The sequence below is a fragment of the Eurosta solidaginis genome, chromosome 1, assembly GCF_040869045.1.
Source record: "Eurosta solidaginis isolate ZX-2024a chromosome 1, ASM4086904v1, whole genome shotgun sequence".
Taxonomy (NCBI): Eukaryota; Metazoa; Arthropoda; class Insecta; order Diptera; family Tephritidae; genus Eurosta; species Eurosta solidaginis.
The window spans coordinates 323969841-323982240 of NC_090319.1; the positions used below are offsets into that span (position 1 = coordinate 323969841).

At 38.1% G+C, this 12400-nt stretch overlaps 1 protein-coding gene across 1 annotated transcript in view; it reads right to left on the reverse strand.

Annotated features, from left to right (window-relative positions):
- tld (tolloid) overlaps positions 1 to 12400 on the reverse strand; it is a 59731-nt gene that overhangs the window by 1962 nt on the left and 45369 nt on the right. Inside the window, 5 exon segments of the mRNA XM_067784173.1 lie at positions 1796 to 1976; positions 2098 to 2384; positions 5876 to 6238; positions 10186 to 10391; positions 10507 to 10768. Coding sequence (XP_067640274.1) covers positions 1796 to 1976; positions 2098 to 2384; positions 5876 to 6238; positions 10186 to 10391; positions 10507 to 10768 — 1299 coding nt within the window.

The window sequence follows — 12400 nt, forward strand, 5'->3', positions numbered from 1 at the left end:
CAAAATTAAGAACATTCATTGACAAAAGTCTGTTAAGTACGTTTTTTCTTAACTCGTGACCGATGGGCTTGTTTTAAGAACAGTTTTTCCAAGCACACCGTTCATATTTTATGACCAGTTTGGCATTTATGTGTGAACCTTCTGTCTTCATTTCAAGCACTATTTGTGGTTAAAATAAGATTTTTCGTTCTCACGCTTCGAGATCGACTTGTGGTCGATTTAACAGTTTTCGTTCTCAATTCAAGAACGGTTTGGTATTGAAAATTGATGGGAGGGGAAAGTTTTTTTATTAATAATAATTTTTTTGTCATAAATAAAAAATATTTATAACAAAAAATTTTTTATTATAGTCCAAAAATTTAAGAAAAGTGCATAATATGCATTTTTTCTTATGTTTCTCTTATTAAGAAATTATCCTTATTTGAAGATGTAATCAGCATATATACATAAAATATTTCATAACAAGTTTGAGAATTATGGAAAAAGTGAATGGAAAAATAATTGAACGAAAAATAAAAGTTAAAAAATTGATTTAAAAAATTTTATAATTTGACGGTGATCCAACTCGCGCCGCGAGATCGCAACCACAACATCATAACCGCTGGGCCACAACGACTGCTTAATAGCTTGCTCCAAATGTTGTATTTAACATTGTAGTACACACGAATTTTACCGTTTCTTTTTACTTGAACTTAATTTAAGACGTTGTTCTTAATTTAAGAATATTGTTCTCATTAATAGAACATTTGTTCATATTTTAAGACCAGCCGTTCTCTTTTCAAGAAAATGGTTGTCAGTTCAAGAACAAGGTTGTTGTTTTGAGAATAGGTCGGTCGTGTTTCAAGAACAAAAAAGTAAGAACATGAAAATCTTGAATTGAGTCCGGTGGTGCTGGATTTTAGAACGGCGTTTTTCTCTGAGTGTAGAGATTTGGAAGAATTTTTCATAGAAATGAAATAATTCCAAAGTTACGAGAACCCCAGATACACTGATGCATAAAAAACTCATAGTCATTTGTATAAGATTCTAATAGAAAATCAACTAGCCGATGTATTTCCCAACACAGAAATAGCTCTTCGGATTTTTTTAACATTAATGATCACAAATTGTTCTGCCGAACGATCCTTCTCGCAATTAAAAAGAATCAAAGCTGCTGAAAGAGCTACTACGCGACAAGAGCGACTCGAGATGTTAGGTATACTTTGCATTGAGTCAGATTTATTGAACAAAATCGTTATTGATGATATAATTGATGAATTTGTCGAAAACAAATGTAGAAAACGACATGTTTAAAATGTAGATAGTAATTTTATTGATATTATTACATTGTGACAACAAAATCTTTATGAAAGATATAAGTTTGTATTTTTTAATCGATAAAAGGGAACGTGGGAAAAAGGGCCCCCAAATTGATGGTTGCCTAGGGCCCCGTAGAGAGCACATTCGGCCCTGAGCATATACACAGTATATGCCTCGATGCACCGGCCATAAAGCACAAGCAAAGTTAAAGATATTAAGAGAAAGCTTCAAAAACATGCCAAAATCTCCCACCAGCGGTACAAGTTTTAGCTTTCATTTGCCTCTCCCTCTTCTTGTTACTCTTCATCAACTTTCTTTTCTTCTTCCGTCAAATTATACACAACTTTATGCTTAGGACACAAAAACGTAAATGCTTAACGAACTAAAGTTCAAAATGGGTTGAGTAGCTTTAGAGCTCATCGAAAACATGAACTGCTCTGATCATTATTAAGTTCCCAGCCCGAGTTTCCATGTATAGTCATTATAATACACTCACCCGTTGAATATGTCGCTCGAAATCCCTTACGCTGTAAGGAGGCATCCGTCCAAAGTACCATGAACATTTCATTTGTTGATGAGACCACTGCATATGGCTCGTGCCCACCACAATATATACCCAAGGTTGAGCTGTTTTCGGATTTGCCGTCATACAAGGCCACATAATCGTAAAAGCATTCCTGTTAATATAAACAAAAAGAGATAAGGAATATTTTACATTTAACTTTAATTTAAACAAATCTTGCGATAAAGCTGCTACCTCCAAACACTGGCCGGTAAGCTCTTTTCTATTGCACTCACCTGATGATTTTCCATTTCGAATTCATGAAATGTTAACTGCACCCGATGTCCAAGTACTGTGCGAAAATGCCAAAAACAATATGTATTACGCGGATACTCGTGCGGATAGTTGGGACTATAAATGTGCCCTTTGGGACTGGTTATCTCAAATTTACACTTCGTTTCAGTGCAATTATGACGATTTTCGTGCAGTGTGTAACCATTACGGCAGCTGCATTTGTATGAGCCAAATGTGTTAACGCAATGATGTTGGCAACCTCCATTGTTAATGCTGCACTCGTCCAAATCTGCATGAAGAAAGCAAAAAGGATTTAATTTTTAAATTGATTTGGAATAACAGTGAAAAGAATAAATGAATTATCCAAATGGGGGGCAAACAGCACACGAGACATACGAGTTTTTAAGTCCGGGTTTCCCGGACAATGCCACTAAAGGTGTGACCAGGAACCCATACCACACCTGTTTTGCACAGAGCGGAAGACAGTTGGTGTTGTTGTAGCGATAAGGACACTACCCGAAGGCCTTGGGGAGTATTATCTATGTTGATGGTGCTTTGTCGGATGCAGATCCGGTACGTTCCGATAACAAGCATCATTAAGATACTAGCCCGACCATCTCGGGAACGATTTAGTGCGACCACATGAAACCTTCAAGGCCATTCCGCCCTCCCACCCGCTAGATCCATGAGCAACTTGGGGGCACCAGATCCTCGGCGGTTAAAGAAACAGTATTCGCCACGGGTAGGTGAGGTTGACAATTGGGTTGGAGAAGCTTTACATTGCGCTGGCAACCCCTTGAAAGGGTTGCGTTACACAATCCCTTGAATGAATTTGGTGTTTTAGTTGCGGCATACCTGCCGCGGGTATATTCTAAGCCCCCTAACCCGCTGGGGGGAGCGGAAGATATTCTCAAAGGTCCCTGCCACACAGGAAATTCAGTCGAGAATACCACAACGGTCAATGTGCCTTTGGTTCTAACATCCAAACTCTTTGAGGCTTACGGCTGAACTAATAGCAGTTATGTTTATGGAAAAGTTGGGTAGTAATGGCCATGTTCAAGCAAAGAGTCAACGTATTTGCGACTTGGCAACCACGTCACTGTTAGCAAAATTGACAGAGGATTATATTTAGAGTGGCCGTTGAACATGACATGGCTTATCCGGAGGCTCTAAGGGAAACTAACGCTCCTACTCCGGCTGTCGAAAAGATGAAGGATGAAGTAACAAAGCTGTGACAGTGTAATATATCGATACGAGTAGATGTCTATCGAAAAGTGGAGATCTACTAGGTTAGTTTAGGTTAGGTGGTAGCTGCCCTGATAAGGAAAGCTCACTTGGACAACACGAAGGTCCGTTGTGGTACAACATACAACAAAAATAACGGTGACGTAGATCTAGCTACTTAGAGAATCGTTGGGTAGCAACGATAAGGTTCCGAATGATACCGATCTCAACCTTGGATAAATCCTCGGGAGATCCAAGTGAGTCGCGGCCGAAGTACTTTCGCCTGGCAAAAACTGGACAATCAAGCATAAAGTGATTTGGTGATTCCACGCCATCATCCTCCATACAGCTACAGCGGGGTGGAGTTTCAAGTATATTGAGACGTAGCGCATGGATACCCATGGGACAGTGCTCTGTCAAAACCCCAATGACCATTGATAGGTGAGCCTTAGTGAACCCAATTATTTCGGCAGACCTCTTGCCATCTACTTTCAGGCAGAAAGATTTTACTACCCTGCAAGAGGTGGTATAAGCCCAACGTTTGCTGAGCTGATTCGAGGCCCAGCTATGGAGGAGCAGACCACAGGTGACCAGCGGAATCTCTACAGCCATCTTCATCCGGTTCAGTTGTACCGCTGCGGGCTAAGGGATCACTATGGCCCGGGACCCAGATAATCTTAATTATAAAATCATTCGATGCAATCGCAAGCGAGGTCACGCACCCCCAGACCTACTTGATCGCACTGTAGTTGAACTCACGGTCTTGATAGCCGCTTGGCTATCAGAGTAGACGTTAAATTCCCTAACCGTGGTAGCACTGGATAGCATTTCATCCACCGCATCCTTAATCGCAGCAACTTCCACTTGGCATAAACTGCAGTGATCAGCCAACTTAAACTTGCGGCTTACATTTAGCTCTTGACAAAAGACCCCCCACCAAGCTTTCAGTCCCACTTCGATCCATCCGTGAACGAGTTAACCAGTCCCCTGCCCCAGATAATTCCTCTTCCCCACTCCTCTCTGGGAGGAATGACTGGGGTGAAGGTTGTATAGGGAGCAGTTATCGGCATACAATATTTCGTCTTGTCCGGGATAAAGTCGAAATTGGTAAGAATAAGAAAGACGCATGTGTGGCGAAGTTGGAGGTTGCTCCAAACTTTTTCATCGTCAGAGATTGAAAGGCCCTAACTCGTGTTACCGTATTTTGGTTCTGACGCTGCGAGAAATTCACGTAAATCGACCCAAGAAACAAGAGCAGTGCTATATCCTACAAGTAAACAATGAATGGAATGATTTGTCTTGCACAGAGTTTGGAAAAATATGGGGCACAGGCAGTATTTATTTTAAGAGAACCTTTTATGACAAAAACCATTAAACGCTAAAGGCAGGGGAGTTAGATCTGTAGAAAGCATCTATACTAAACAAGGCTGTCAAATTTCAGCACTATGGACTTGGCGGTGGTAGCCATATATAGCGAAAGAGAGCAAGTCCTTATTTCGGCACTTTCTACTTGGCTAAAAACATGAAGCGTTCAAGAGGCTCGTGAATCAAGAGGGATGCAGAGGATGGCTTTAAATAGGTGATTATGCGAATGGATCTCACAATGTATGGAGAACTGGTGATATAAATGGGTCTGCAATTGGTTAATATATCCTAGGCCTCTGTCAAGTAATGTGCTTGATATAGCGCTGGGTAATCTTTCTTTAGAAGTAATGTAAGGGGAACGCCTTTGGATATCCAAGTACAAGAACCTTGAAGAAAACTGCCTGTAGTTCCGTATGCTTCTAGGTGTGTGGATTAGTTATCTAGCGAAGAAAATTGATATTTATATCTTCTTGGTTGTCCGAAGCATTGAAAGGAACTTCATATATAGTATTAATTGGCCCTTAGCTCCCTCGGCGATTTTGGCTCTTCGAAAACAATGCCAGCTTAGAACTCAAACGGAGAATCAAACTGAAAATATCTTTTGCCACCAACTGCTACTTTGGACTAGGAAGAAATGAAAAATAAAGTTCTCAGTCGGCGAACAACAATCACGCTCTGCAAGTCGCTCACCATACCTGTCATTATGAATGGCTGGAATGAGATAAGAAGGGTCTTAGAGTGCTCGACAGAACAGTATTCCGGAAAATTTATGGTGACGCCGACGGCGGTTTAGTGAAAGTGTTTCTATCAGAACCCGCCTATGGAAGCAGAGGGCGCCGGTTGGCAGAGAGAAGGAGCGACTGGCGCACCTTGTTGGACGGTCATAGCCGGTTAAACGGTTAAGCGCCAATTAAGTAAATTAAGTAATATGAGTTTAACGTAGATATGAAGAAAATGCAACGAATAAAAGCATAAATTCTTCGCTGGCTAGATGCACGTAGGCGATTCGGCCAAAAAAGTATTTCTAGCGGCAACTGTATTGTGACAGGCAGGTGGAGGAAGATTTGACCTTCCTTGTTTCTGCCATTCGGCGTCATCTATCGGGAAACTGGCAAAACTTGTTACGTAATCGCTTAGGCGCTTAATGATGATAATGGGTAAAAAGATATAAAGAAATGAAACTAAACTCACCGGTTCGAATATTTGCGAAAAATCCCGTATGCTGTATAGATTTATCCGAAAAGAATTCCAAACGTAATACATTATGTTCCGATTTTAAAATTGGCGGCAGCTCGCGACCACAATAAATGCCAATTTTCTTAAGACGATTATCACTTAATTTCGAATATGCCATTAGGTAATCATAATTACATTCGGTATATTGATATTTCGTACCCTCCATATCGAAATGTGTAAAATTAAGGAAGACCGCGTGATTGGGTGGTGCCACTATCTCCCACACACATTCTTTCGATATGGGATAGACATCCGGATATGATGGTGATGTAAGTGTACCATTGGGAGTTGAGGCGTTTATAATGCCGCCGCAAGCATCTGTATGTGTGTAAATAAAGATTAAATGCTTGTTAATATCAAGCTGTAAACAATAATTAATTGTATGTGGTTATGTAAATGTGTATGCCTATATTTGGATGTGTGTATTGCTGAAGGAGCAAGTGCGCTTGCAATATGTACAGTGACCACCTAAATATCTTAATCTATGAAGTAAAACATTTAATTTCATCATTTGTTTATCTCAGTACATCATATAATCCTATACAAAAGTTACTTGAGGTAGTGTTCTTATCTTCCCACGCAGCCTCATCTAGCCGACCTCCATCAGAAAATCGAGAAATATACTCTCTGACGCTAGTGTTTCTCTACCTTTAACTTTCTATCATCAATAGATCCCTTATGGATATACTCTATTGGTTCGTAGTTGTACTGTTTTGTTTCTTCTTGCGGTTTTGGCTTTCCCTTGCAGAGTAACGTAGCCCTCCCCTTTCTCATGTGCTGATGAGCTCATATATTTTTAAGTCTTTGACTTCCATCAATAGGAGCACAGTGTAGTTAATAGTTGTAATAATGTAGTTAAAGTTATAGCTGTAAATTCGCTAAGCGCTACCACTTTGTTTTCGGAGGCCTCCTGAACTTTTGTGGTTTGTGTACGCATGCTGGCCTAGCGCTTAGTTATTTGGTTTTAAGGCCTTCGATCTAATATCAAAGACAAGTTTCCTGCACTCCCGCAATCTAGCATATGCTATCTTATCAAATTATATCAAACTATCATATTTCAATGTTACGTACTTTATCGACTGCTAAGTGGAATATCAATCACCCCATCTCTGCTGCCGTCTCGAAAACGCCTTGCCTCAGAAAACTTTAGAAAAACTCCTATTTCCGAATTTGTTTCAGAAACGCCCTATTTTAGCGGAAATTCAATATATTTTGACGTTAGTTGGTGCGTTCTGCAACCTTGTTCTGGGATGGGGAGTTTTAAAAACGAATTCTGAATTAGCGCGTTTATTTTTAGTTTCCTGAAACAAGACGTTGTTGAAATGGCAACCGAGATAGGATGATATTCCACTTAGCAGCCGATATGTTATCAATTTAGTCTTATAATTGTGGTGACAAGCGTTAAAATTTATGTTTGCTTGGGGAAGATGTGGCTGCCTAACATTTGCGTAAAAAGTATTCATTGCTTTAACCAGGGACGGAAAATAATTATAATTTTTTTTTTCGGAGTCGAAAAAGTCCTGGTAAAAAAATTGTCCTAGGTGTAAATGTTTGAGTTTCCAGGTATCCCTATAGCAATATCACGTCGAATCATGCATCCTTTTTATTTTTCGAACTTTTTCCATAAAAGTCCACATATAAAAGTAAAATCTGTATTTTTATTTTTTAAGTCCGATAGAACTAGTTAAACTCGGACTTTTAAAAATAAAAGTCCCGAAATAAAAGCTAAATCAAGACTTTTATTTTTTAAGGCCGAGATAAAAGTCCCGCTTGATAACAAATCCATGGCCATAAAAGCTTATAATTTAAAAAATCATGTGTGCTAAACTATCGGTTTCGAAAAGACCTTAAATGATTCCGGAAGGGTCCCAAAATTATATCAAAATAGTCCCGAAATTATCCCGACGGGATATCGGACAAATCCCGAAAACTATCCAGAAATGATGCCGGAAGGGCCCAAAATCATCGCGAAATAGTCCCGGAAAAGTCCCGAAAATACCCTAACTGGATCCCGAAAACCATCCAGAAATTATACCGGAAGAGTCCCCAAATCATACCGAAATAAACCCGTCGCGATCCCGAATACTATCCATAAATGATACCGGAATACTCCCGAAAAGGTCCCGAAATAATCCTCACGGAATCCCGGACGGATTCCGAAAACTATCCTGAAATGATGCCGGAAGGATCCCCAAATGATCCCGAAAAAGTCCCGAAATGAACCTAAAGGGATCCCGAAAGCCATCCAGAAATGATACAGGATCCCCAAATGATCCCGCAATATTCCCGAAATAACTCCGACATATTCACGTACTTAGCAATGAATTCAAGTAGCCAGTTTTGATATTTTTATATACAAGTGGCTGTGACTTTAATTCGATTTTAAAACTTTTTCCGTCGGCATGTACAAATACAAATATGAAGTTCGCTTACCAATTTGCAAAAATATTGCTCAAAGTATGTACAAGTTATCGCACTTGAAAGTCCAAAAAATCTTATTTGGAAAGTAGTTGGTGCCACGCCCATTGTCCAAAAAAATTATGTGGATCAACTACATGCAATGTCAGTAATTTACGTGCCAAATTTAAATAACGTGGCTTCTTTAGATACTCAAATATCGCATGTTCTGTGCGGAAATTTCTATATACAAAAAGGGGCGTGGCTACTGACCGATTACTACCATTTCTTTTTTCGGAAAGCTTTCCTATCATAGTAGAATGCGGTTTACCAATTTTCACTCTAATAGTTGTGTTGGAACGAAATTTATTGCAAAAATCCACTGCAAGTTCACCATTTATACTACGAGATTTTCGATCTAGTTTGTTTATGATAAATTTCTAGTATTATTAACAGAAACTTTCAAAAGTCCATAAGGTTTTAAATATTAGGAATCCAGGGGAATCGATTGGTACCAAATTTTTTTAATTCGGATAAGCCGTTTCTTTGTTATCAAGCGGGACTTTTATTTCGGCCTTAAAAAATAAAAGTCTTGATTTAACTTTTATTTCGGGACTTTTATTTTAAAAAGTCCGAGTTTAACTAGTTCTATCGGGCTTAAAAAATAAAAATCCGAAAATAGTTTTTATCTTGATCCAAATATATTTAAAGTGCAAAATTAATAGTTTTGCAAGGACTTATATTATAAAAGGAATAACAGTTTCAGCCCCTGGCTTTAACTCGTTTAATATCATCTACATATGATATCTCTATCACTTCATCAAATCCTATCTAAATTATATTATAACCAAACTATATCATATCATACCACGTCCTCGTATATCATGCCAATCGCTTTGTATCTGTGATATCTAATCATCAGCACTTATGCATGTGTAGATAGCATTAGATATAGGTGCATAGATAAATTTGCTTAAGTTTCATAAAGGCGAATTGACAATCCTACGCTAGAATCGTGAGTGCGTGCGATATTTTTTCTCTCCTTTGCTGTTGATAATCCATTTACTCCAATGCGCTTGCGATGTGGGTCTGTTAGTTCAGTACATTTTATTTCGATGTGTAGATGCATAATTTGAACATATTTTCGCTGCATATACGCCAATTACACGGCTCAAGTTGGTATTGGCACAAGGATTTGCCCGGTGTGTGCACTGGTTGCGCTATTTGCGCAGAGAACTGCGCTAAAATCAAAACGATTTTGATATTTACGCATGCTGCAAATATTGCACATGCTTTTTTCTTCGTGTGTGGTGAATGTTACACAGTTTACCTTTGGTTTCTGATAATATAACATCAGTAATTGTTGCTTAAAAATGTTAATATCGAAGGCTTAAGGACCATCTCTAGTTTGTAACAGGAATTCACACAAATTCAATAATACATAATAATTTTTTATACAATTAGAACACATGATTCATTTGTTGCGCTACATTAAAAATGAATATTGCGCAGTGTTTTTGAGCCGTGTATGTCAAAATTTTCATTTGCACAAATTCCGTCGTTTTATATTTGCGCATGGCTTTTATGTCATGTATGGGCCGTCATATCTAATCATATCATTTCATAGCAAATCCCGTCATTTCATGGCATATCGTATCTTATTATATAAAGTCCAGTCATTTAATTTTATTTTATATCGTATTTAATCATATCGCATCATTTAATTTTATGCGACCTATATCATGTCATTCAATTTAGATTAGGTAAAAATAGTTTAAATAAATATTTACCAATTTTGACACACAGCCACTATACGCTCACAAACACACAAACATACATATACATGTGCGTATAAGAAGCAAACAAACCTTCACAGGATTTTCCATTCGCTTGCAGCTCATAACCAGCAAAACAGCCACACTCATAGCTCCCAAGCGTGTTGATACATTCATGTTGGCAGCCGTGATTGGAAAACTTGCATTCATCGATTTCCTGTAGGAAGAGCGCTGAAAACCCAACTTTTTGCACTGAACCATCGGAAACAAATTTTACGAACATTTGATTTGAATTGCTCCTGTAAGTATAATAAAATGACGTAACAACAATCAAATTGTTACAATGAAGTAATAAATTTAGTAATCAGTCCCCAATGTACTTAAAGTGCATGTGCCCTTGTTGTAAGTACTTACTTAATATTTGGCGGCAATACATAACCACAATAGATACCAATTAGCCGCGAATCGCTACTATTACCATCGCGTATTTCCACATAATCATAAATACAACTATCGTGATTTTCCAATTCGAATGACTGAAATTTCAATGCAACTTGGCGATTTTCCGGCACAGTAATCCGCCAAATACATTCGCGGTCGGCCAGATATTCAAGTGGGTAGTTGGGTGAGTCGATGCGTCGTCCTTCGGTAAGGTAAATATCACCACCACAAATAACTGAAAATAAAAGTAATTTTTTTTTTTAATTTTTTCAAACACAATATCCCACATTTTTAATTATGTATGTAAAAATAGCTAATTATGGTATACATTTATAACCAATAAGCCGATTGAGCTAGTGGGTTTTTACGATCAAAAGCACATGGGCGGACTATAAACTTCATTGCTGAATTTTACCGACTTTGGTCCTCATTGATGTACTCTAAGCAAGGTGAGCAAATTATGCTGCAGATGCGGAAGCTAGATTGCAAGGTGCCATAGCTTACGATAGAAAGAGATTGAGTTCAGCATATTCGTTTAAAGTGCTCACTGAAGTTAGTAGTGCTTATCCACAAGGGAGTGCCGCCAATTAAATGCTACCAACATTGTCTCACAAGAAATTGGCGGAAGAGGTGATGTCAGATGACTATTGACGGTCTCTATACGATCTTAATATCCTCCCGGAGCACTGAGACATCGTATGTGAAGATGAAGAGGGTGTGACCAATTGGCGCCAGTCAGGGCCGTAGAGAGAAAATCTGGGCCCGGGACTAAACAATTTATGGGCCCCTATAAAAAATCCTCTAATACATTTGATTAATTTTAAATTATGACGTCTCATTCATGAATCATTATTGATGGATTACATCAAATAAAATTTTTGCCACATCAACTAAATGATTTTTGGACTAAGAGCCGAAAATAAAATTAACACAGAATATTTACTATTGTGACGAATATTAGCAACACTAAGGGATACTATCATCTCTAAGCCGATACTGAGCAGTCACTTGTATCTACATAAACAAATCAATCATTATGTCTACACATATGTACATACGGCAGCGGAGAGATACTCACAAAAGTATGCAATCATCAGCAAAGTAGTTCTCACACATACACATGCATATTTCTGAGATACTCACAAAAGTATGCAATCTTCAGCGAACTAGTAAATTCTAGAAGGAGAAACGCCTAGAAATATGCCAAGGAGGAAACCGAAGAGTATAAAAGCAGCACCAGCTGCGGCATGAGCAATCAGTTTGTTTTAAACACGCTATCAGTTAGGAAGTGAAGTTTAATTGTTAAGTACTTTCAAAGCAGTTTAATACAGACCATTTTGTAATACAGAATATTGGAGTGTTTTATTCAACAGTTTAGCGATACGAACGTTAGCAGAAGGTTGCAAATAAGCGGAATTTCCCTAAATTCCTTACACTATTTATACTATTTTATTGTAACGTAGAAATAAAATTCTCCTTTAACAGCCAAATATTGTTTCAAATAATCTTTTCTAGTTATTTGGTAACATTTTTATACATTTTTGATAAATTTAATAATTATTACATATTTTAATTATTCAATATAGAATGTTCGGATATCAAAGAGTGGATTTTCTTGCTTTTTTCGCTGCAAACTTGTTTATAATAATATCAAAATTGAACTGTTTTGCCAAAACGGATTCAACACAAAGCATGACAAGTCCTAAAACTCGCTTTTTAGATGAACACCATCTATGAAAGTTTTTGATTCTTGAAAGGACGCTGAAGGAACGTTCTGCAGTAGCTACAGTGACAGGTATAGTGCAAAAGATACGTAAAGCTACACAAATATTGGGGAAAATTGTATATAGATTTTGAACATAAGTAT